Source organism: Acanthopagrus latus, chromosome 3 (assembly GCF_904848185.1).
Source record: "Acanthopagrus latus isolate v.2019 chromosome 3, fAcaLat1.1, whole genome shotgun sequence".
NCBI classification, from domain to species: domain Eukaryota; kingdom Metazoa; phylum Chordata; class Actinopteri; order Spariformes; family Sparidae; genus Acanthopagrus; species Acanthopagrus latus.
The window spans coordinates 3,861,185-3,888,437 of record NC_051041.1 but is presented as its reverse complement, the minus strand read 5'-3'; the positions used below and the strand labels follow the sequence as shown (position 1 = coordinate 3,888,437).

General features: G+C 44.6%; 1 protein-coding gene across 5 annotated transcripts in view; it reads right to left on the bottom strand.

The window, feature by feature from the left end:
• pvrl2l (PVR cell adhesion molecule related 2 like) overlaps positions 1-27,253 on the bottom strand; it is a 307,071-nt gene that overhangs the window by 156,614 nt on the left and 123,204 nt on the right. For all 5 annotated transcript variants that reach the window (XM_037092450.1, XM_037092453.1, XM_037092452.1 and 2 more), the window contains exons 2-4: positions 20,623-20,735; positions 17,783-18,026; positions 5,864-6,157 (exon numbers count right to left, since the gene is read on the bottom strand). In XM_037092450.1, coding sequence (XP_036948345.1) covers positions 5,864-6,157; positions 17,783-18,026; positions 20,623-20,735 — 651 coding nt within the window. The remainder of the gene's footprint in view (positions 1-5,863; positions 6,158-17,782; positions 18,027-20,622; positions 20,736-27,253) is intronic.

The window sequence follows — 27,253 nt, the reverse complement described above, 5'->3', positions numbered from 1 at the left end:
GCTGTAAGATGAGCTCAGAGGACATCAGGCTGTCTTCACCGATCTCTGCCATTTTTGAGATGTTTTATCAATCTGTGTCAACATGTTGCACAAGAAAACAAACTTTATAAAAAATGAATAAAAAAGCTGGGATGCTCCGGTGTGTATAGTGATGCGTTTAAGCTCCTCTGTAGCAAAAAATGTCAAAAAACATGGAAGAAATAAAACCTTTTCTTCCCAAAGTCAACGCGCTCTTACATGTGGAGGATGAGAGAATCCGTTAGCATCACGCTCACTTGAGTCTAAAGCGAAGGCAAACCGAAGCTACGAGAAACGCTTAGCTCCGTTTCTTCTGTGTTAGAAACCTAAAGAGACGAACTGAGGGAGAGGAGGAGTGTGAGGAAACAACAGTGTGTCGAGGCAGCGAGAGGACGAAGCAGCGGGACAGGAGGGCGAGTAGTGTGTGTGTGTGTGTGTGTGTGTGTGTGTTCCTCCTAGAGAGCGCTGACCTATAAAAGCTGATCTGAGTTACACAGCAGACACGAGACATGATCCCTCACACACCGTCACTAAACCAACACATCCACAAAAAGAGGCGTCATGGCGCGCGAGTGTGTGTTCGAGGACCGGTTACGACGGTGAGGAACCATTTTCCGTCCGTGTCTCTCGCCTCCATTCAGAGCTGCTGTTGGCCTTAAAGACGCTGAGGCACGAGAGTCCGCACAAGTATCAACATGTTTTCCTTAACAGCCGACAGCTCGCACAGGTGAGGCTCCTCCGCCTTGTTTACTTGAGTGTATGTGAGGTTAACCGTGAACAGAGTTACTGTAAAAACATGTGCACAGACGCCCACACACATACAGATGAGGGATTCAGTTTCTATTCACAGCAAGGTGCAGTGTGTGTGTGTGTGTGTGTGTGTGTGTGTGTGTGTGTGTGTGTGTGTGCGTGCCTCTTAATAGCCGATAAAGATTCTTTGACAGGCGTGGGCGAGCTGCCCCCCGAGCCTGTGAGAGGTCGTATATACGTGTAGAAGGAAATCTCATATGTATTCCTCATTATTCCTCTCAACAGCTCGACAGGCTGCTGGATTGTGTGTGTTGTCCATGTTTGTGTGTGTGTTTGCGGTCTAAATATTGCAGATGGTATATACATATATTTTGAATCTGTTCCATCTTTGTGTGAAATGTCAGCGAGGTCACACAGTTGAGACGACGCCGTCAAGCAGCCTAAAGCTCTGCAAGCCACGCAGAACCGGTCCTGATATTTTAATCCCATGTAAATTAGAACAGGATCATAATGGATTAGGAGAAAACATGTGCTTTCTTGTGTTTCTGTAGGACCCGAAAGTCAAAAAGAGAACAAAAGTATCACGTTGGAGCTCAGGTTTGAGACTGGGCGTCACCCGCAGGCATCCGCTCCGTCTTCCCTCGTGTTGTGTGTAATTACACAATCTTGACTCATTTGTCATAATCGGCTTTGAAGTAAATAACAGGAATGGTGTTGAACACAAAGACCTTGAAGGATGCTCCGATTAATGAAGCGCACGCCGCCCAGCTGTCGAGTGGCTAATCACCAAAGAATCTCACCAGCAGAGATGAAATGTAGACGTGTCAGTGTCGCGACGGCGGGCCGACTGTAATGCAGATGACGTACGACAGATCGCCGAGTTGTCGGCGCAGCTGCAGGATATCATGTTAGCAGAGTCCAAGGTTGACATTTGCACCAATAGTAGCTACTCACATTCACGTTATATGCTTATTAGCCACTTGTCACAGCAGGAGGTGGAGGGGAAGACGGCGTTATCACATCCAACAGGGCTGTCAACACTCCACTGGACGCTTTAAGGACATCTGGAAACATTTTCATCAGGAATTTGTCGCCTATGTCGGACTCTCTGACCACAATCGATGTGACCAAGACTGATATTTTTAGCCCAACCACGATGATTCCTTCACCCTCACTAAGTTTTTTTTTTTTTGGCATAAAGCTAACCAGAGCAAAAGCACAACATTGTGACAAGTTGCATTATGAAGAAAGATCCAGTTTTAACTTTCCTGTGGTACTTGGCTGACATTAAATGTCACACCAAAATTAGCGCGCAAACCCGTGAAAAATCAGCCACCGACTCCTTTTCCACTGCCAGGAGACGAGTTTGTATGAGGAACACTGAACAGTCGAGAGCAGCAGATCACATTTCTCACCAGAGTACATCTGGAAGAAGTTCAACAAGTTTTAAAAAAAGGCTTAATAACATTTTGAATTAGACGCATCGTTGTTTTTTTCTTCTCAGCTAATGACGAATATAACCGAGGAGCGTGACATCTGGCTTCTTCCTCATCTCTGCTGAGAGTTGAACCAGTCAGGCAGCTGGCAAGAATTTTTTCACTTCTTAATAACTTTTACTTCAGTCTCTCTTTCAAACTGAACAGAAATGCAAAAGTGTGAACGAGCCAGTGGCCTTTACTTTAACGCGTCGCGCCTAACAAAGGGGCGTGTCCACCCAGGGCCGACAACCACCCGCGGACTAGAAAACATATACTGGGTGAAAAAAAGGTTTAAACCAACTTACACCAAGGACCAGGGCTGGTTTAAAGCTTGCCCCCTGACAGAATTCCCCTCGAGGGAAGTCCGTATAGTTTGCTGTATAATGAGCTGCCAAGGTAATACATTAAATGGTAGTACATAAAACACTGCGGGTGAAAATACATAACGTGACAATCAGGTTCATTGTGCTTGTTGTTTACACCGCGGTCACGTACGGCACTCTGCAGGGCTGCCACACTGTATACACACACACACACACACACACACACACACACACACACACACACACACACACAGGCCTTTACACCACCATCCATTACAGAAAACACACTGACTTTTATGGTTGATTGTATTCCCGCGCTACGCCCACAGTGTCTCATCTATGCAAATAAAAATGAAAGTGTGTTTTCAGATGTTACGGCGAGGAGGCCAGATGTTTTTTTTGTCATTGGGATCATTAGAGACGCTTCAGAAGGGGAGTGTGGAGAAAGAGCGGCATGACAACATATTAAAGCATCATCTCCTCATCATTGCTGTCACATCGTTTGGATTTAAATGCGAATTGCTGTTTGATAGTCTGCGCAACGTGTGTGTATATATATATTTATATATATATATATATATATATATATATATATATATATATATATATATGAGCCGTGAAGTGTGTGCAGGTGACAGCCAAAGTAAAGGCCTGCAGGCTCGCTGATCTGTGCGTGAAGTTGTTGGCAGTTGGTGCTTCTGGATCCAGCCAAGTTATTCATCCAGTTATTTGTATCCTTGGTTGGACCCATGAAACATGATTTAACTTTCCCTCTAGGCTATGCATGATTTTTCAGTGTAATTATTAAAGGTGATCTAGTATGCTTTTTATTTATTTATTTATTTTCCTTTCCTTTGGTGTATTATTCAGGTTCTTGTGCATGCAAAAAAAAAATCTGAAAAAAAAAAAAAATCAAAGTCGGCACAAACAGAAGCTCCCTTCTACCAGACACCCTCTCCCCCCCGAGAGATCAAGCTTTCCGACTGCTAGCTTATGTAGTTTTAGTAACCTCAGAAAAAGACTGCACTGCAGTCTATGCCTCCAACCAAGAAACTGCCATCAAAAAGCCACTCATAGCCACAAATAACGCTCAGAACAGCACCAAACTTCAGCAACAGGACAAATAGGGTCCCAGCAAACAGTTCGAGGCATCAAACATCTGCTAGCTTTGCCGGATTTCTACTGAAAAGAGAACAGAACTCACCACTGTCCTGCAGCAGCTAGCTCGTTGTGGGGAAGCCCTGACGAGTCGATTACCAAATGCAGTTAGAAACAGGGGCGTCGAACTGGGGGGAAAAAGTGGGACTGATTACCGGGGCCCAAATGGGGGAGGGGGCCTTGAAAGGCCTGAAATAAAGATGTTCTTTTTACTTTATTTTTTCTTTCGAAGTAATTAGTGTCATAACTAACTTAAAATCGGATGAGAGACTTTACTCTGTATGAATAAAATAGTGGAGGCTGTCTGAGGCTTCTCTCACCCCTTTACAATACATAATGGTTCAGTCCACCCCTGCAGCTGCAGGTGCAGAAGGTGCGTCTCCAAACAGCTTAACGAGAAGAGAGGCTGCTGCTCATCAACATGTCTTTACCCAAGAGAGCAAAATCAGGGAGCCTTAAAAAAAGGCAGAAAGGGAAAGAAAACAAGAAGAGGGAAGACAACTCCTCACACATTTCTTTCAGAAGAAAGGTGAGCACAGTTCACAGCTAGCACAGTTTAAGAACAGTTAAGCTAATGTCAGCAGTTGTAAAGACTGAAGGCAGTCAGACAGCCATGAGTCTAGTTTCTCAGTCTCAGCAGCAGCAGGTTCCTCATCCTCATCTCATCCCTCATCAACTGCTCACTGAAAGTTATTATTACAAGTCATCATTTCACATTGAGGTCGCGGACCTCGCAGTAAAAACAGTTCAAATTTGGAGCAATATTTAGCTCCTTTCTCAGTAAGCTAGCATGACATTCATTCCAATTTCAAGATTTCTATGATGCTCGTGGCTTAAATAAATCTTAAAAACTGAGCCTGTGACGGCCTTCAGAAGACAGTAATGTCACTTTCAGAGGGTTAAAAGAGAGTTATAAACTAAAAACAGCCTATAATCCATATTTATTTCAGAATGATTTTCATGTATTAAAAACAGTTCTGAAATAAAAAGAGACTATGTATGTGTATATATAATATAGTTAAAATCCAGCTATCACTACAATAGAGTGTTTGGTCAGTAGTTTGGGACTCTCACCGTCCTGCTGTGCCGTAGGAACAGAGGAGAACATTAATGCTGCATGCAGACTGTGTGACTCAATACAACTCTTAGTACAGTCAGAGAAATGTTTATATTTTCTGGAAATCAGAAGATTAAATCGCAACGACCATATAGCCTCATATACGCATTTACACACCCCAAATCCAAAGCCACCACCTGTGAGTCTACAGCTGTGGAGATAAATTAGACCTGCATGCAGACAGTGAGCAGTAACCAAGTAACTGTCATGTTGTTCCTGTCACAAATATGGGAATGATAGTCAAAAATATCATTAAAATACATAGTTTTATATAAAACGGCATCAAATTTTTTTGCCGTCTTACACAAGGGCCCAATTAGATTTCTTTTCATGGGGCCCAAAATCCCTGTCGGTGCCCCTGGTTAGAAACGCTCAATTTTGTTCTTTTCCCTGTCAGCTCTCGATAATAACTGTTATAATCTGGTAGGCAAGACACATATGAACTTTGATTGCATTTCCATGGAGTAATAAACATACATTTTCATCCTTGAGCTACGGAACTCTATTGCACTCTGTAATCGACTCGTCAGGGCTTCACCACAACGAGCAAGCTGCAGCAGGAGAGTGGTGAGCTGTGTTCTCTTTTCAATAGAAAGCCAGCAAAGCTAGCAGATGTTTGATGCCTCGAACTATGAGCTGGGACCCTTTTTGTACTATTGCTGAAGTTTGGTGCTGTTCTGAGCACTATTTGTGGCTTTTTCTGGCGGTTTCTATACTGCAGTGTACTGTTATCATGCTGTCTTTTCTGAGGTTGCTAAAACTACATAAGCTAGCAGTCAGAAAACTTGATCTCTCAATGGGAGGTCTTACTCTGTGTCATGGTGTGTCAGACCATGGATTAAACTTATGCCAGAATATCCGTTTAAAACACACCCTCAAGAGACAGAAGAGGGAATACAGTGCTGCAACACTGGACAGTACGAGTAGTGATTGAAGCATGTCAAACCTATTTGAGCAGCAACCCAAAATATAATTTATGGACCAGAGAGTGAATGAGTCTGCATGTGTGTCTTCCTTACACTCCACAGAGAGCCTCACAGAGAGAGTCCACGGCCGCTCCTGCGTCCTCTGCTCCACCATGCAGGTCAACTCCCTGCCGTCATCCGCCGGCGTGGGAACCAGCCGGTACTCGCTGCGAACGGTCACCGTGCCGTCCGGCCCGTTCATGGTGCTGGTTGAGTGGTTGCCTCCGACCTGCGTCAGCCACTTGATGGTGGCTGCCGGTTTGCCGTCCGCTGCCTCACACTGGGCCACCACCACCGACTTGGAGCCAGCCTGGACCGTCACTACGTTGGCCGAGTTCTTAGGCTTGGCTGGACAGAGAGGGAGAGAAACAGTAGAATTAAAGTCAGACAGACACAAGAGAGGTAGAGAGACAGTCAGCAGATGATAGGGCTGGAAACAAGAGGTGTACCAGGTGGGCACAGCACAATGAAAAATGGCAGCAGAGGGAGGAAGATGAAAAAAAAGAAATAGTGGTGAAGAGAAAGAGACATCAACAGTGAGGCAGGAGGAGAACAGAGGAGGCGGCGGTTCAATCAGTCTGTTGTGAATATGCACCGTGGCATCCTGCTGAGGCTGTAATGAAACTCTGAGAACGAGGGAGCCCTCCGGTGTGACCCCGGGACACTCAACATCACAGAGTACGTACGGCGAGATCCTAAAAAAAAAAGAGGCTTACAGTAGCTAAATTTAAGGCGTTATAGAGCATTAGAATGTTTTAATCCAATTAATATATGTTTTTCCACGGTTTAATGACAGCTGGTGCCTTTAGAATAATCCACGACAAAGCTCCTCCCTCGAGTACTTGGGAAACTCTTGCAAAACTAAAACTTTTAAGGGAAAAAAAGTGAGACCGACCCTCAAATATTTAGCGTCTTTGACATCAACCAGCAGGTTCAGAGTGAGCCTCATCAACACAGAGCGATTTGCAGGAAAACCCCCCAAATAAAGCGAAACATCAGACGGTCTGGAGGCTCTCACATCATCACAGCGATGGGGAAAAAAAAACACTGCACTTCCTCCTCCCGTCACATTAGCTTTGTTAAATCAAACTGGACTTATCTTAACAAAGCGGCAATGTTCCACGAAAAATGTCCTTCTGCTCTTAAAAGGGAAAAGACCCAACCTATGACACGCTATCCATCAATCTGTAAATGTCAGCGAGTTCAATTATTTTGTGATGTCAAGTGTTGTAATTTACCCACTCCTCTTAAACATGTGTTACACAGTCCTGGATTGCAGGATGTGATTTGGTAAATTTCCCCTGAATGCCCTTCAGTGTGCCGTAGGCAGCTGTATGTGTAATGTGACAGTAATGGACTGAAATTGAAAGATTTTACTACTAAAGAAAAAGTCAGGCAATTATTGTAAACACTGTTTTTTTTTTCCCAGTGCATCCCCTGCTGGTTTATTGAGGCTTCTCACAGCGGAGAAATTGGTTTGTCTGTGTTTTATTTGGCAAATTTCCTTTTCACTACACGCGTCAAGAAAGCAGTCGTCGCTCTTTGGTTCTAATGGACCGAAATCAATGTTTATATTTCCATTAATTTTTAAAAAGTGTTGAAGATTCATGAGTGAGAAAACAAGCAACCAACAAAACAAAGCTGATAAAATGCGAGGTATATCATTAACCTTTAGTTGTTTTTCATTACGGTCTTAAAAACACTGATGTGACTAGAATGTATCTACCAAAGGTTTTATTTTCATCACACCAGCCTTTCAAAGACACAAATGTTTTGCATAAAGTTCAGAATGAGAGTTCCTCCAACAAGTACCAAGCCACCTCTACAGTGGTGGTCTAAAAGAAAAGGAGCTGAAAATGTAGAAACTATTGTAACTCATTAACTTTGTTGCATCATCCACTTCTATTTAACTCTCTCCGTCTACTCTGTTTCCATCTTGCTGTGGGTTGGCTTGCAGTGAAGCAGGTCGAATTTGTCTTCAAAATAAGAGCTTTACATTGCACCCCATTGGAGTTTAGAACTGGGTTCTTAGTGGGGGGCTTTTAATTTGAAAGTAGCGACCATTAATAGCTTGCTGCTACAACAACAATCGGACAGCGAAAACAGCTACAGAGACCGAGGAGACGCTGCATCTCCAGGATCTCAGCAGCTGTCCAGTTGCTCATCTTGACGTCCGTGGATGAAGTGATGGACTGACTGCTGTGATCAGCTGTTTCCTGTGAGTGGCACAACAGTGCACGTCATCGACACCTCCGCCCATCTCACGCAGTGGCCGGCACATCGACGGCTCGGATTTTCATAGCAATGAAAGTGGAAAAAAATGTACCCTACCCGAGGCAGCAAATTGGCGGACCAAAACAGACCCCCAATTTACCGCCTTCTGTCTAAATCCATGGACCTAGAAAAGGACAAAAAGGACGGCCAAATTGGCGGCTTGCTGCCCGGTATAAAAATGGCAAGTGTCAAACTGCAATGGCCATCTTTGAACAGAGGAGGCGGCCGATGGCGTTACTTATCACCCTCCTACAATGCAGTACTGAGTTCCCTCCCCAGACAGATTAACAACCCAGACTCACTTAGCCCCCATCTTGGATGAGTCAAGAAATACCATGACCTCGATGAGTGAGATATCTCATCACCGGATACAAATACAGATAACGGTGTGCACGCCCATTCCTACTAAAGAGATCTTCCATATTGGTTGTCCTGAAGATATCGTCAGATGAGAGCATAAAAACAAAGAGCAGGAAAAGGCATGCAGAGCATTAGACGAAACAAGGCGAGGAGAGAAATCAGACATAAAGGAGATAAGCAAAACAGAAGAGGCCAGAGGAGGTGAATCAGACATAAACAGAGAGGAGGAGGGGTAAAACAGCGGCAGAAGGGGTTTATATTGATCTAACAAGTCCAGAGTATCCATCCCTGATGTGATTCGTGACACTGCATCCAATTGAGCCCGCTGCTCCTCCTCACATCGGTCTGAGGCATCCTGAGTACAGAGTAATTACAAGGCAAGCGGGAAGCCATGTTAACGGAGCTGAATAAACACTTCAAACCCCCCCGCACACCCCCACACCACCCCCGTGTGGTAATATCAACAGGCTGAATGCCAGCGACTGACAGCGAGACAGGAAAAATGCATTACAGTAATGTTTCCAAACACTGTTGACTGCATGAGATGTGTTTGATTTATGAAAGCGAGCTGTTAAAAGGTGAACACTTTCCTGCAGAAGTCACGCGCACCACATGTTTTCCTAACTAAAGTATTCAAATTGCGTTTTGATGAGTGCTTAGCCAAAAGGACGGCGAACAGAACTATTCCAGGTTTACACTCCTCCGAACTCCCACTCACGTTTGTAGATATCATTTTCGCTCTGGAAACAATTAGACTTTATTTCAGAACATTTGCCTTCCCCTTCCTTCAGAGAGACATTCGCTGTGACACATGGTCCCTGTGGCTGGTAGGGACTATTCAGCAAGGCAGATACTCGCCCCGACTTGAACCTGAGGCTGTCTTTCTTTTCACCTTGGCAGTAGTTGCAGAACAAGACCTGCGACTGGAAGATTGCCAGTTTGAATCATAAACATTTGGGAGTATTCCGCCAAGTGTGAAGATTTGTAACCGAGCGGGAAGCCGGCTGTTGCTGAATTAAGGTGGCATCCACACAGGACAGCTGACATCTGTCATCGTCACACGAGTTTGTGGTGAAACCAACCGAAACACACCGAGAAAGCAAATTAGGAGAAGCCCGGCACTGACCCACATTATTACTTATATTTGGCTCACATTCTGTCGCTCAGTAACAGTGAAGCTCTTACAATCTGGCTGCAAGGACGACAATTTAGCCTTGTGAAGAACTGGGCCAGACCACAGCCACACCGAAGACCCGGCTCTGAATCAGATAACAAGCTCTTTGTTGATCTTGGCTCAGTATCCAAATGCTGCATATATTTTACACGTGGGTGGTTAGAGACAAGCCATTTTTGGACCAAAGCCCCCCCTGCTAGTGCCTTAACTGACCCACTTTATCCTTAAATCAACCAATTTTGACCCAGAACCATCTCCTATCTAGGTTGTGTCACTGTGTGCTTCTCATGAACGTGTTTGAAGCAATCTGTTTAGGATCGTTTGAAGCTATCTGTGTTGACTAATGGATGGATTGCCAAACATACGAAGTCCCCAGAGGGTAAGGTCACTGCCAACACTGGTGATCACCTGACATTTCCTCCTGCACCACCATGATTTTACGTTGTTTTGTTTTAGTAAAATATCTGGGCAACTAGTTTCATGTTGACGTTCCATTCATGTTTCCGGGACCTTTCATCATAGCGTCAGGTCACCAGTACTGTTCTTCATGACCACACACGTCCAAAACTAAAGAGGATGCCTGATGGACCCTCAGCAGTGGGTGCCGCCATTGTTGTGTGAAGTCAGATAAGTGCTCCTTCAAGAAAACTCTACAGACGAGCCCTTTAGATGCCCCTATGGTGGATAAAACATGAACAAGTGCAAACAGCTGGTGTCCTTTTCATTTGTTTGGCGCTGCCCCTCACACATGGGACCACCACTGCACTTCTTTACTTTTTTCACAAAGGACGTCAGACATTTCTGAGTTGTCTGGAGGGCAGCAGCAAAATCAAAAAAGCCTCAAAGAGCTGCTAGCATGGCTGGAGCTCTCAGACACTGTTTCCATACGGTGTTTTTTTTTTTTTTCCTTATAGCGCTAGCATCATCCGGCATGCAGTCGCAGAGAGAAGAAGCACTCCGACTTTTCTGTGAAGCTACTCCGAACTCTCCTTGTTGAAAACATCAGAACTTTTGAGGAAGTCACTCTTTGTCTGCCAACCATTCAAACCTCAGACTGGGTGGGATTCATCCCCCATCAAGCCGGTAACAAAGACAACAGCTGGTTGTGTATGTCTCCGTCAATCAAAATGTTTCAATGCACAGAGACAGAAAAAGCTTTATGTAGGAGTAGATTAACCAAACTCAACAGTGTTGGTGGTGGTGAGTGTTGTTCGTGTTGTGAGCTTGTAGCTGTCTTGTTCTTAGTGGCGTCGTCAGCCCTCTGTTAACGCGGCATTACGTTAGCTACCTACTGTAGCAAGAGTGATCAAATCAAAAGCTCATCAAAAACTCATCAAAACCAGCATGCAACGTTTTGTCTCTTCATCCCAGCGCCCCGACACTGCATCTCTCCAGGCAAGAAGAGCTAGATTATAGAAATACGTGGCCTCAGTGATGATATTTAATCAGAAAACTACTTTTGAGTGACCCCATGACATGCTGCTCATTGATAAGTCCACACGCTGACCCTGTCCGTCAGTGCCATCCATCAACACATCCTCCAGCAGTATATTTTAAATTTGATCTCTAGAGCCGTAGATAATTTTAATCCTGCACTTGCAACACAGAAATAAAAAAAGAAATGCTCCGAAGAACTCATATCAACTGCAGTATGTCACCAGTGATCAGCTGTGTTTTTAACAAAACGCTGCCTGGGAACACAGAACCAGACATATCTGGATTCAGCAGCACTGACTCCTGGAACATATCAGGGTTTTCCTCCTCCTGCTCCAAACATGGATTTATTCATCGCTGTACCCTGATGAAAGCAGCCAAGTGATGTTTTTATTTATTTATTTATTTATTTTTAATTTCCTACGTTGCTGCATACATTAGCCAAAAATCAATAAAGTCTTCTGGATGTTGTTACATTTTTGGAATTCATGTCACACCAGCTGCCCAGGTTTGTAAACATCGTCTCTCAGCTTGACACACTGCGGCTGAATATTTCCAGACATTGTAGGGGAAAACATCTGTTTGGCTCACTATGTCTCCTCAACTGTTAACAATACATGAATATTCAAGGAACACAGGAATGAGTTTATACTGCAATTATTCTGTTGTGTGTGTTGTTTTGACAACTCATTATTGGCTGCTAGAAATGTTGACAAAATGCATTTATTTAAGCTTCAGACTAATGTTGCAAATGTAAGATTGATAGCACCGGCTAAGTGCCTAAAATAGGACAACTAATTAATAAAGAATGCCCTCCAAACCCACTTTCGCTCTGCAGAAACTAAAAGCTGCAAACACATCCGTTTGACTTCTAAACTCAGTCTTGCCTCTAAACACAGATACAAAAAGCACCTTGAGGCGTCGCATTTCAACCCTTTATGCTGCCGCGTTTATCTGTACGTTGAGCTGCGATTTGAGGGCAAATGTGGGATCAAAGGCATCAGTCTTTTATATTTTTCTCTTACCTCTGTTATCAACAGCTCAGCAACACAAAGAATTGCAGATGCTGTTCCAATTCGCCGAGTGCTCAGCAACATTTGTTATTATAGTTTCGGTGTATCTGCTGAGTGACACATTTTTTAGTGCTCTATACTTTTTTTTCTTATCTTTTCCTGTCTCCTTACTAACTCTGCAAGTCACGATATCTCAGTTTAATGAGGATGGTTTCGGAAAAAACACAGAAAAAAAACATACTGCACAAACACCGACCTTGATTTGTCATCAGGGCTGCAACCTGAAGTGCACAGCACACTGCTCTAGTAGTCCAAAAGGGATTGTTTTGTCTTGTTTAACCTATATTCTTCCAGGGATTGTTTGCTTTGCACACATAATTTCTTGAGAGCGAGAACCCGTTTTTCGCTCTAACACGTTTTCTCACCTGGGAACTGCCCAGTGCAACGGCATCTGACTGCTGGCTGCTCACTGGAGCTATCAGGGTCATGACGTTTTAAATAGAAACGCCTGGACGCCAGACGGCGAGGACGAGGAGAGCATTTATTCCTGCGTTCTGTGGCTGGAATCAATGCAGCTGGAATAACACGTATTTTTTCTCAGAGGCGGAGCTGCGCCAGAGGCAGAAAAAAAGTCTCATTAGCTGATTTAAATCACAATAAAACCTGTTAATCCTATAGGAGTATAAATGGCAGTATTTCATTTAATCAGTCATTAGATCGCAGATGCGAAGTGGGAAAGTTTGCTAACGAGGCTATCGAGATGGTTATAGGTGAAAACAAAACACTTGATTTAACTTCTCCTTGTCTAACTGGCAAAACAAGACGGTATTTGACCAAATTCAAGACAGGCAAGCTTCAATTTACAACATGAGGTCATTTCCCCCTGCATAAATCTTTAATCAAACAGTGTACGAAATGTTAGGCTGGGAATCCCACAATACGATACGATACGATACGATACGATACGATACGATACGATACACAATGTGTCGCCATAAAGCATGACTCACTATAATCCTACTAGTTTACACCACAGGGAGTTATGAGGTGGAGCCTCTCATAAAAAAAAAAGCATATATTTTCAATAATGAAGCTGATGAGGTAAAACTTTCAATATTTTGGCTTTGTACAGTTTTCAGCTCAGTGTGTGTTAAAAAGGATATGATGCATGTGATCACACTGGGTTTTTCCTCAGCTCTCTTTCTTTTTTAATCAGTCAGTAACTACAATATTGGCATTTTCCCGACAAAGCATAAAAAAAAAAGACTAGAGTATAATATGCAATCAGGTTATAGCTTGTGGCTAAGCTGAATTTCAATTTAGTGGCTAGATGGCTGTTCCCTCATTTTATTGCCCGCCTGTTGCCTCTCTCGTCGGGCTTCAGGAAAGTTAACTTTCCTCAACACAAAAAAAAAAAAAGGAAAGAGGAAGGTTCTGAGGAGCTTCACTTCACTCCTCCACTTATCCCCTCTGCTGATCCGTGGACTCCAGCCAGTGACCCTCCACTCTGCGGTCCTCTCCTCTAAACCTCTGGACTCTCACCGTCTCTCTTTCCAAATTCAAAACAATGAGCACCATTTTTCACTCGCGGGGCTCAGCAACACTTCCAACAGGCCTCCACTCTCCTCGACTCTCCCCCCCCCCCCCCCCGACCTGCAATTGTATTCCTGTCCTGCTGGCTACACTATGCCCGGTAAGATAAAGTGTAATTTGCTACCATTCATTTTGTACGGTCCCCCGTCCAACACTGTATGATATCATTCACTGCCAAGTGAGTGATTCTTTATTCACACCCCAATAAGTGGTAATAAGATTGGCTGGTGGTGGAGCTGTATCCAATAAGTTATAATACAATTGGCTGTCGGCATTATGTATTCATACTTAAATAAGTTGTGATATCATTGGGGTGCTGGTGGTTCTAGATCCAATAAGTTGTAATATGATTGGCTGCCAGCAGTTGTGGATTCGATAAGGTCTAATGTGATTGGCTCATATGGATTCTATATCCAATAAGGTAGAAATATGACTGCCTTCCAGTGACTTTGAGACACTTAGTTCTCCAGAATCAATCCCAGAGAGCTTGGCACCGCATGCATCTCCAGACAAAAGGCGAGTGGGGGAGCTTTCCAGCAGGTATTTCCCAGTCTGCTCCTGTTCGGTGCCAGCAGAAGCAGTTTAGGAGGCTTAGCCCACATCCAACTGCACGCCCGCCAGAATATCTCTCTGTGTTTTTTCAGCATCGCAGCCAAGTTCTGCATCTCCTGTGTGCTCCGCTCTCTGTGAGAGTAGCTTCCAGGGTGGATTTTGTATTGTTGTGCGAAGGTTTACTTGTTAAAAAAAAAAAAAAAAAAAAGCTACTGGGAGAAATGTTACTGGCCCATCTGGGGGAACACAAAAGGAATCGTAAAACACTTCTTTTAATGAACCAAACTGGCTGCAGCAACTAGGGTAGCGGTGCAGGGATTTCTGGCGCAACTTCACCCACTTCCAAGGTGCAGGGAGAGGGGAACAAGTCTGAGGAAATTAAAACTCCAAAACACTTGTACTATAAAACACAACTGCACTATCACATCAACGCTTTACAGCTTTTTTCGGAGGTTCGTCCATGAATCTGACGATCTGTATTCTCTGTTGTTTGTACTACAAGTGCTGCTGGAGATTTGACCCCTTGTAACAACTGGAGTTCTGTAATTGGCCTTATCGTAGAGCGTCTCCACAGTGGCTTACATGCGAGTCGAGCAGGTAAAGGAATCCCCAGACACCCACTGGAGGCAGTGGCACAATAACTACACAGCATCTCCATGTGTGTTGGCATGTTTTCAGTTCTGTCAGAAATCCAATTCTTTTGATTCTTCCTCTAATTGCACCAGGACCAAATCAATAAAATGCTATGAAATCACACCCCCAAACATCTCTCGTGTTTCATCCTGACGATGAAAAACTTTTTTTTTTTTTTAAAAAAGGGAGAAAGCATCAGATAGATTTGCATTAAACCGAACAGGATAAGACTTCAGCAAATGCACCGCTTCAGTTCAAAATGTGTAATCTGCATCCCGTCCCCTGAGCCTTCCACTGTGATAGTAGCTCTTAATATATGAGCTCGTTATCGTACAAGCGCTGATGCTATGGGCCATACACTGCGAGCGCGGTGAGGGAATGATTGTAATTCAGATTCGAGCACGGGGTCTCCTCAGTGCGGCTCGCTGCGAGAGGAAGACAACAGCCGTCTGATTCCTTCTGCAACCGGAGTGCAACCGGGAGGACATGTGGGTGGATGAATAACACCAGCTGTCTCCGATTACAAACAGGACGCGTCAGCTGCTAACAGCAACTAAACATCCACTCACTTTCAAAAATCGAGACAGCGAAGTCACTTTGAGGAATCCTCCACATTTCACATACATCTTGGGGGTGTTTGGGCCGTGTTCTCGCGGTGGTCCGGCCCGGTGACATCTGAGGATTCACCCTGTGAAAACTGACCTCGACCCGCCACGGGTTCCATGTCGCTGCAGCAGGAAGCCTAGAAAGCCGTCTTCTATCTTCCACTCCATCGCGAACATGCAAAGTCATGGAGTGGAAGATCTGTTGGGTGATACGACGTAAAAATTTATGTCAAGATGCAGGAGGTCTCTCTGGAGCATTTATAGAAAAAACAAAAGAATATTCGCAGAGCAAAAAGTGCTTTCACGTAACGTTAAAAACAGAACCAGCTGAGCACAAACTTGACAACCAGTTCCCCCACATCCAACCTACAGCTGCGGTTATTCAATCAGCTCCAAACAAGGCTTAACATTCACACAGTTTCCTCCTGACTGTGAACCGCCCGCCCCGGCGTACCGCCCACCCCGAGAGGACGTCATCATGTTACATTTGGTTCGGCGCAAAACATCGTGTGCCAACATGTGGTGGAGCCGGTCAGCAGTGGGAGGGGAGCAGAGAAGCAGGCGCATGATTGTGAGAGAAATAATCAGAAGTTTTTGAAGATATTTCTGAAAAATAAAATCACCGTAGGCAAAAATACCAAATACTGGAGGACTGTCTGTCTGAAATCTGATGAAAAATGTGTCTGTTTTTTTGCACCTGTGACATAATTTCATAACTTTTATCATTTATTGTGGTTTATTGACCTTTCAGCTTAGCTTGTACTGATTTTACGTATATAAATCAAACGAACACACTCCTGGAAATGACATCACCATATCTACTACAGAGTTAAAGGCCGTGCAGAGAATAGAAGCTGTCAGGTGTCTACAGTGTTGTACCAAGAGTTATTTCATTAAAGCAGGTTTTTATTAAAAGACTGAGGCTGTCGGCCTTCCAACATCCCCCATCTCTCCCCCACTGCCACCAAGTTTACACAGAAACTAAATCAACATTAAAGAACTAAGATGAGCTGTTGCATCACCAGGTACATTTATATGCGCGGGAACAGTCCACAGTGAGATTATGTTCATCACCTTCATCTTATCATCACAGCGAGGGTCCTCAAAAAAGTAATTAATCCAGTCCTTTGGCCAAAACAGACCCGTCTCTAATTAAACTGAAATCCAAACATGTCACGGAGGTCGCGCGCAAGTGGTCGGCTTGTTGGTGCGCTTGCGAACGCAGGCGACAACAAAATGACAAGTTCCTGTGGTTAAAGGTCAACGTCTGAAGAGCATCTATTAAACCCGCTGAACCACTCGTCAGGATAATATAACCTACAACACAATGTTGTGTAAGCAAGCCAACAAGCTCAGCAGCAAAAGAGACGCTCGCTCGTTACCTGCAGATCTCACAGCAGCTCCCACAGACGTCACACTTCCTCCAGTCATTATAGCAGCCATATAGCAAATGACCCCACATATACATTTACATATATATATAGTAAATCCATTCTAAATGCACTTCATCCACAACCACAAACAGCTGATGGCAGACCATCAGGTTTAGATGCATTTAGATGCTTGTAGAAACCTGGGTGAGATATCGAGTTAATAATCACTCCATTCATTTATTCAGGGTCCTTTCACATAGAATCTGCTTTAATGGGTGCATTTTCCCAGCTGGTGCGATATGTTTGGGTTTGTGCAAAATCAAGTGGACTAAGCGCTGGATTTTAAAATCTGTTGTGTTATTTACCTGATTAAAAGCCTTTAACGCTGCTGTGCTGCGTCCAACTCCGACCCTCTCCGTCTCTACCTGTTCAGGTAACCCTAAAATGACTCTGGCTTGCAGTCTAAAGTCTTATTTATGCCCCCTTCACATGTAAAAATCAATATTCACAGGATGTAACTATCACTTCCCACGTGTCCTGAACATTAGCATCCATGTTAAGCCAAACAACCACTGGAGGGCGCCGCTCTGAGTCAAACTGTTCTCACGTTGGATTGTTCTCCACTTTTCCATCGACAACTCTTTCCTCAAAAAGTTCCACCAGGTTGTGCCTCGCTTAAACTGCTGGCTCCACTGCTCACATCACAGCAACACATGAGCAGTGTGTCTATACACGACAAAGACTGATGCTTTACATGCATCAGGATCCAGATCTTTATCACCCGATTTCCTTGTTGAATCACCCCGAGAAATACTCGTCAGAAGCTTTAAAATTGCCTCTTCTTACTCTTTTATAAGCAGGAGCAATAAGCTGATGGCCAGTTTGAAACATGGTCCTCTTCTGCAGAGAAGCTGAACTTTTGGCTTCACAGATGCTCTCAGCGTCACAGCCTCTCTACTCACCCAGCATGATGAGGGTGGTCGTCCCTTGTTCGTTTCCAGAAGGGTAGGTGGCGTACTCGCAGGTGTAGCGGCCGGCGTCGGACATCTTTAGGTTAGAAATCCTAATGGACGGGTTCTCCAGACTGTTCTGGAGGAAGACAACTCGGTCCTTGAAGGACAAGTTGGGGAAACTCTGTCCATAGATCGGGTGGTACACAGCGATGTTGTCCCTCTGACCATCGATGGGTTCCCATATCCAAGACACCTGGAGAGATGAACCACAGGTTATAGTGTGAACACTCTTATTTCTTCACAACCTTCAACAACCTCACTCAGTTTGTTTGTAGGTTTAGTAGCCCATTCGGTAGCCACGTCTGTTGCTAAGCACCAAAGTACAACTCTTTAAATTTGAGTTTAGCTTCGTAGTCCACAAAACATTTCTGGAGCCTCACAGAACAAAACAGCATTGCAGCATTCTCCTAAACAACTGAGGAAGACGGGGACTTGTTTTAAAAACACAACATATTTGCACCCTTTTTTTTTTTTTTTTTTTTTTTTAAACCAAAAATTGTCGCTCTAGCGTGCGCTCCATCTGTGGGTGCACGAGCTCCGCTGTGCATCCAGGGTGCAGATTTTGTCTCTCACTCAGCAGACTTCCGCTGAACGAGCTGTTCGAAGCAGTTTCATGATTACTTTAAATTTGTTACTTTCGTTTATAAGAAGTCCCGAGTTACTTCGGCTGTTCAGGAGAAAGCTGCGGCGCTGTTGTGCTGCGAGGCTCCAGAAATGTTTGGTGGACTACGAAACTTCACCCGACTTTGCATCAGCATGAGGGGGAGGAGATAATAACTGAATTTTTAATATTAAGTGAACTTAACTGCATTCACTGACTTTCTGTTGCTGTCACAGAACACCAGCGTGATCCGTCTTTCTCCTCGTCATTAACAAACACAACGTTAATAAATTGCTGCCAAGTGACATTTAAAAATCATGTTAGCATAATTTCAGTCATCACTCTGAGCAAGAGCTGATGTCTGCGCTGTTCGGTCTTCATCGACACCTGCAATAATTTCACTTTCAGGGGCAAAATGTTAAACTCAATTAAAGCTGTCTGATTAAGGAGCTGAGGATTTATTGCGAGATTGAATTCATGGCCTTTCACACTCTCACAATGTATCAGAGACTCCTCTCTCAGGGTTCTCTTCTTAAGATTCCTGATCTGTGAAAGTTTATTGATATCTGCTGGGGTTTTTATGAGACTCTACCGCAAGGGACACTCCTGTGATGTTATTGCAAATTGATTTTTCTCTTCTCCTCAGTTTTCAAAGTGACAGTGTTAAATACAAACGGCTGGCTTAAAGTGGTAGACCGGGCAGGAGAGGGAATAAAGTCCATCAATACACATTTAGCAAACATCTATTAAATGTATGACGTCTGGAGGAAAGGGAGCGAGAAAGCGGACGGGGTTGAAGGTTGCAAAGAGGAAGACGGATTGTGACCCAGACGTCAGAGCAAATTAGCGGGTGAGGCTCCCTCGTTAGCTGCAAATTGGACAGAAACAATGATGGAGGGCAATTTATTCCTTCTGCAGTACCAGTTTTCATATTTGAACAAATTGGCTATCGATTCCACACACGGCTCGGAGGGAGGACACATCAGATCTGGATCAAACTGAACCAGCAAACCACTCGTAGCTCTTTGCTTTAGCCTACATGGTGTGTGATGCATCAGTGCAGCTCGGGGGTGTCAGATGAGCTCCCAGCTGGGGGTTTGATAGTATAAACTGATTTCAAGAAGTTTGTATTTTTGTGTTTTGTGTGTGCGCTCGGATCTCTGTCAGGTAAGATCAGGTGAAAAGGAAATGAGACAGCTGAGCGTAGTCAGAGGGAGTCTTCCACTGCTGTCATGTTTGTGCTAAGCTAGGCTAAACTCACAATGAATACACATCTATAACTCTGATATTGATAATCGCTTTAAAATCTTGGCCTGAAAATGGTCATATTGCTGGTCAGAACATAACTCTCATGTGTGGATTAACAACCGCTGGAAAGACGGTATTTCACTAAAACTGGACGCTGCACAGTCAATACTTGAATGGATTACAGATACATTATCAAGACAATCATCTGATGATGCAGCAGCACATCTGTCTGGCTGAAGCATATAGAAACATATTGATATTTGGCCCCAGTGAATCAGTAATTGTACCGCAAGTGATGGAGTATATTGCCAGATCGATATTTTGTCCCATCCCTCCAAGCAATCAGCCGTCAGCCCCTCTTCTGTGCAGATGAATCCAGTGTAATGAGAGGATGAGTTCGCCCCTCTGACAGTACGTTGCGTCCTGGGCTTTTCTCCCCCCCAACAATGACTGTGATTGGTTTAAAGACGTTCAATCAAGCCAGTGAGTTTGTTTCTGCTAAACCAGAATGAGAACAGCTGCAGCCAGGCCTATTTTGTTTCCCCCTCTGTTGGACGTTTAGGTCACATGCTCCGTGTACATCAGGATTTACTTGTTGAGTTTTGTTTTTTTTTCCCATCGCACTTTGTCACATTTAGCCTAAATCGATACACCAACTCTTCCACCTAAGCCAAGCGTAAAGACTCCAAATCAGGCGGAGAGAAATGCACTTACTTAACGGCTGTTTTTCTTTTTCTGAAACACACACAAACACTTGCACATCAGCTCGGTACGTTTTTCGCCTACACAAGAAAAATGTCATGTGGGAGAGATTGAGCTTTTTAACCTCCGAGCACACCGGTCGTCTCCTTCCCATGAAATCACTCCATTAGGCTTAACTACCATGTCAACTGCTCTGACATTTCTGAGCTTCGTGATTGCTGCCTTCAGTCTTTCCCACCTGTGTGAGTTTGGTGCGGCCTCCTCCGTCGATGAACTGGCAGCGGAGGTCGACGGACTCCGTGGGATACGCCTCCAGCTCCTCTTCGACCCGCACTTTCTGAGCCCCGATACCTGGAGGAAGACGAGAAGGAGACGGAGGAGAGAGAGAGAGATTAGGCATCGTCCGCTGAGACAATACTGTCTGAATAATTCAACGTGTTTATTTGTGTCGGAACTAAATGAGAAAGTTGAACAAACAGAGACTAATGGGGAGGCGATTGAGAAACAGAGACCGAGAGAACAATGAAGTATCAGAAGCGTCTCGCGATGATTCTGTTATTCAGATGAAATGTCTGTGATCAATGTTTGTCTCTCCCACTCATCCTGTTCCCGTCAGACAGGAAGATCAACCCTCTTAATGTCTTCAAGGCCATTTGAAACAAGGTTGTAGACACAAATGACGGAAACAGAAGGAGGACAACAACAAGGGGGGGATTTTTTTTTTTTTTTTTTTAAATAGACGATTTCATTCAATAGCAAGAAAAAAAAATGGAATCATGAGCCTTTGATGACCAGCCTCAGGCGGAGCCTTCGCCAGATTCCTTCAGCGAGGCCTCGTCCTCATTACGGTGAAAGCTCGTCTACCAGGAGGCATCGGTAGGGGGCGAGCCTTCAGGAGCGCCGCCTCTCTAATCTGTTTTACATTCAGTCGTAGACACCTGTTCCTCTTCGCCCGAGCATGAATAACACGGTTGAGAGAAGCCCGGCCGGTCAGCGTGGGTTCACCGACAACAGGCCAGGAGAGACGCCCCCCCTCCGCTCCAATTTAAACAGAGATTAAAGGAGGACGGTTAAAGCCGAGCAGCACCCGCTGACCTGCAGGCTGTTTCAGAATACAGAGTTTAAATCGGACGAGTGGAACGACTTCTCTTGACTCAGTTATTCTGTGATGTGCTGTGTGCAGCACAGGCACAAATCATGTGTCGCAAGGTGCTTTTGAACTTGAAAAATGTCACAGTGCGGTTGTGATACTGTTTTTTTTTTTTCTTCTTCTCCCTAACTCAAAAAGGAATCAGTGTTGCTACCAATTCTGTCAGGTCTCTGCCTTCAAACTCTGCAGGAGAGCTCGGCTTCCTCTGAATTTCAGATGGATTTGACAAATAAACCTGATGTAGCAGAAAATGCATTTCAGGCTTTTTTCGAACTGAAGCCACGACGAGTTTGCATTTGAGAGCCGCGGGAAAACTCTGAGCGGGACAAATCCAGCTAAACAACAGGATTACAAAAGCACACCTGGATACCGTTAAGTGCACTGAAGCCTCGCCTGGTCGTGCGCCATCCAGTGAAAAATGCGTTCATTAAAAGCACATCAGCGGCAGACGTCAGTTGTCCTCGCCTCATAGCGATGGCTCTCTTTATTTGCATTAGTTGTCAACAAGCAGCTCTCCACCAGTGAGACGAATTGCTGCGGTTGTGCCTTATTAGGGAGTTATCTATACAGAGGCAGCAATTACAGCATTGCATTTGCCGTATTACATTTCTCGAAACTAATGAACTTTAATGAACTTGTAATCCTTGTAATCATGAGCCGGAGAAAAGAGAGAGAAAATGACTCAAAGAGAACGAGTAAGAAAAATAAAAAAAAATTTAAAATGGAGAGAGCAGAACTGAGAACTTGTAATCCTTCGTTAATGTAATCTAGTCCGAGTGCAGCAGCAGCAGCAGCAGCAGCGCCGCGACGTGTTTGGCAGCTTCCATCTGAAATCAGACGAGGCTTCCAGTGACATTTTTAGAGTCTGCGATTGTTCGTGCCTTGGATCAAGTCAGCGAGCGACAAAGAGCCCAGTCACCAAATCTCCTGACGCTCACTTTAGTAGCCTCGGCACATAATGATTCAGTTTCTTTTTTTTTTTTCCTCTCCTCTTGCTCTGCTCCTTTAACCGCTCTCTCTCTCTCTCTCATGCTGTGATCCAAACCCCTGCCACGAGCCCCCCCGCCGACCCGGGATCAAATCCTACCAAGGTCTTTTCTCCCCCCGCCTCCCCCCTCGACTCTCCCTGCCCTCTCCCACCAGCCCCTGCGCCTGCAAAGATAAAATTCTTGCGGGGAGCCGGCCTCTAACTCTCCACATAAGCGCTCGCTAACCACTCGCAACCCCCCCGCAGATGGTTCCAGAGAGAAAGCCTCTTAGTGTGCGAGGGATTGATTAGGACAATATGTTACATGCCACAGCATGGAGGTGAACGAGCAGGCCGGGCTTTAGCCTGGAAATCAGCTGTAAAACACAGTTACGCTAACAAAGAGGCCAACGTGTGTGTGTGTGTGTGTGCGTGTGTGTGTGTGTGTGTGTGTGTCTGTGTGTGTGTGTGTGCGTGTGTGTTGCCGGGGGTTTGTTGGGTTGTTTGGGATTTACGGCGGGCATGCCTCCACGTGTCCGCCGATGTGTGCCGGAATGGATTCTGTGCGTGAAAAAAGCATACGTATGCTTAACGTCCTCTGTGTGTGTGTGTGTGTGTGTGTGTGTGTGTGTGTGTGTGTGTGTGTGTGACTGATTTACTGTACATCTGAGCGAATATTTGCATAAATCAGAGCATCTAGTTGTGCTGTAAAGTGCATATGAGACCGACTCAGTCATTGAACCACAGTCGCTGCCCTGAGGGACACCAAGGGCTGTCAAACCAGTTAACCATTCCTACTGTAAGACAGATTCACACACACACACACGAGACAAACATGCACACACACGAGACAAACATGCACACACACGACAAACACGCAAACGCAGATCGCTGCCTGTCAGACGAGTTCTTCCACAGCTTGAATCAACATGAATGGCAGCGTTGAACCGAGAGTTCATCTCCGTCTCTGTTATTTGCTTCTCCTCCCATCACATTCCGCTCGTTCTCTCTCTTTTTTTTTTCTTTCTCTCATGCACAAACAGGCGGATTAATTTCCCCTAATTAAACACATCAACACACAACTCCCACTATTCATAAAGAAGCTTAAATAGAAACACACACACACACACACACACCAGACGCTCTCACCAAAGCTATGAATCTAATAAACCTCTGAGATATTCACAGTGGTCAATGAAACATCTTCTGGGGGGAAAAAAAAATAATAATAATAAAAGCAGAGACAGAAAAAAGGAGAAGATGTGGTCGTCAAAAGACTGAAAGAGCTAAAGACTGAAAGGCGTCAGGAAGACATGTGAAAGGAGCCCGAGGAAGAGAGGGAGATGGAGATGGAAGAGAAATAAATGCAACAGAATAAGAGAGTGGCACAAAGAAACTCAGGAAGGAGGTTTCAGAAAGTAAAGTGACTAAAGGAACGACTAAAGCAAAGAGAGAGAGAGCTGCGGGGGGAGAGTGGTGGAGGGAAGGAAGAGGAAACCAGAGAGAGGCGAGAAGAATGAAAGGAGGGCACAGAGAGAAGGGGAAATTTGAAAATGGCCAAAGAAAAAAAAAGAGATACGAGGAGAGAGAGAAGTCGAACACTGAACGAGTGAAAGGAACGGGAGCAGAGAGCATGAGATATCACATCAGAAATGATTCATTTCCTCTGAGCCCGACTCCAAAAAGAGACCCGACGGGGCCGAGCTGAATGGCTCAGAGGAGACGAGACGAGCAGAGTTTCACTTCTTACGCTTCTCGCGGGGCCGCCCCGCTCGCCAACGTCGTCGACACTTGTGGGCCGTTTTGCCGGGTCAAGCATCAGAGCGAACGCTGCGAGGCCGTTAAACTTTATCAGCTGGTATTTACACTGGAGAAGAATCAGTAGTTCATACTTCACTTGAGCTGTGGAGAGCTTGGATGCAATCTTTTGGAAGTTACATTGCCATCTTGGTTTTACCGAGCGATACTGATACACAGATCCAGCAGCAACATGTCTACAATTTACTTAATGGACGTTATGCTGCACTTCAGACAATAAACTCATGAGAAACTTGTATACTAACGTCAAAAACAAGCGAGAAAAAGGGGTTATTTTCTCATACGCCGACATACAAACAGATTCCTCCTGAAACCAGTGCAGTCGCCCCCTGCTGGCCAATTTAAAAGCCCGCGAATTTGAAGCGTTTTCTCATTAGCTTCACTTCTCAAACCCCCGAAAGCGCCGTCCATATTTCATACGATCGACGTTCCAGATGCTAACGCTTCATTCTCCTCGTCCTGCAGAACCTGGAGGCAAATAAAATGCAATATTTCCCGACGTACAAAAGCCTCGGCAGCTCTTTCTGCCGAGGCTTTTGTACGTTGGGAAATATTGCATTTTAAGAAACCCTTAAATTAAAACCACAGTTTAATAAAGAGACAATTATTAGCGCCTCAATCCAAGTTCGGTTATGTTCCATCCCTCATTTTTACTGAAGCACACTTTTAAAAAAAAAAAAAACACACACACACAGTTATCGGAGGCAAACTTCCTGCCCTCAGAAATCACTCGAAGCGTTTCACACACACACACACACACACAGACACACACACACACACACACACACCACTCAACTATCAGGGAAAAATGGTGTCAGTGCACCATTACGACCCTTATCTCTCCGGCGCTTTCCATTATTCGCTCGCGACCCCGGCGATCGCGCAATTTGCAGCTCGTTCGCCGGCTGCACTCAGCGAAAGTCGCCGCGGATCGGAGCTCCGGCTAAACGCATATGAAGAGTCAAAGAGTGTGTGTGTGTGAGGGAGGAGGGGGGAGCGTTGGTGGCGGCGGTTAAATGAATGGCTCCACCCTGCTCGGCCTCCCAGTGCACCAGAGAGATGAATCACAGCTAATTGACATTTAGAGGCTTGTGGCATTTGCCTGTTTATGTGCAGCTTCGCCGTGTAGACAGGCACGCAGCATAAGCGTGAGGAATATGCTGATGGGGCGCACACTCATCCACATTAACATCCAAATCACACGCTTATGGAGGGCAGTGAACCACAGCTGTTGTGTTTTGGCGTTTCTTTTTTTTTGTTGTTGTTGTTGTTTTGTTTTTGTCATCCCGTTATAATGTCAGTGATGTCAGCTTTTATCCGTGTGATTGCCAACTGCTGTCAAACACTCAAACGCAAAGACTCGCCGGTGCCTCGTGGAGAATTATCGTGTCGACAGGATGTTTGATGATGAGGCTGCTTCCGCTCCTTTTGTTTTCCCTCCTTTGGCGGCGTGATTGTCCAGCCGAGTCAAATGATTTCAACCCGCATCATTGATGTAAATACATGAGATTAAGGACCAGGTGAAAAGGTACAGCAGCCTTTGAAGCAGTGTTTGTCTTTATTTGACATGTGTTGTTGAAGACGACGTGAGTCACCCGGGAGAGGTTATTTACATCCAGTGCAAATCGCAGGTGCTTTCCAGAAAAGTCAAATTAGCGTCTCGGTGTCAAGACGTCGGGTGTGTCTCACTACTGTGTGAGTGACGCTGGGCCCGGTTTCACACCCGTCTCGAAAACAAGTGTGGATTGCTCGTTTGACACAGAAAACGTGTTTGTGAGGATTCAGGCCTGTTCTACTGTAACTACCTGCAGTACCACTTCACTTCTTCACATCATGAACACACTGGCACGCAGGATGATCCACCAAAGACTGAAGCATCATTTCAAATTGTGACATCTGTGGCAGAGGAAGTTGAGTAAAGCTACTAAAAATACTAAAAGTGGTACTCAAGTATGTAAGTATGCAAACAAAATCAGGAGAAACTATTAAAAGTAAAAGTACTGAATGCTTAAAGTTCCCCTGTGACTGTCACTAATAAACACATCATTAGATTTTAATTACTTATTGGACAGTAACCGCTGATTATGTTGGATCATTGATTCACCTTGCTGATTAAAAATATTGGAAAATAGTAATAATAAGCCGGAGCCGAATGTGACACCTTCACAACATCTGCTCCGTCCAACCAACAGGCCAAAATTATGAAAATACTCAAAGAAAACATTCAAATTATCACCAAAAATAAATGAGAAGATGCAAATCGGGACACTTGTGGAGCTGAAATCAGGAAATCTTCTCGTACGGTGGGTTCACTGGGTGATTGCGTCTCACGTGAAGCTTAAGGCCACGACTGCGCTGCTAACAAGGAACAAAGAGGTTTAAAAAGACTCACGCAGTCGTTTGGCATCGTGCAGCCTTGTTTTATTTTTGTGTGAAGAATTCCATCACAGTGCGATGAATCTCCAGCGACAGATATCACTCCAAACGACTCAGACAGACAGCGATGAGTTGAGTTTCAGAACAAAGTGCGAGTCGAGATGAACACAGGCAACAACAGCATTTATGTTAGTTTGAAGATTTAAAGTGAACTTAAAAACGATGCAGGTATTCCTCAGGTAGTTTGTTTCCCCGGATCTCTTGTTGCTGAACATCCAACGTGCCACTGATTACATGTTACTGACACTCTCGTTTTTCTTTCTGGTTAGATTTTTTTTTTTTACCATCCCCATGAGGACCAGCGTCCTCGTAGTGTAGCGTAGCTTTTCTGCTTGTACAGTCATACACACTTAAACACACAACAGCCGCGCAAACACAACCAACAAACCAGCTCATTTCATGGATTAAACAATCAGAGTCGTCTGTTTACACATCCAGCAGGACGATGGATTAAAGTCTGATGTTAACTCATTTAATTCTCTCAGTATCAGCCTATTT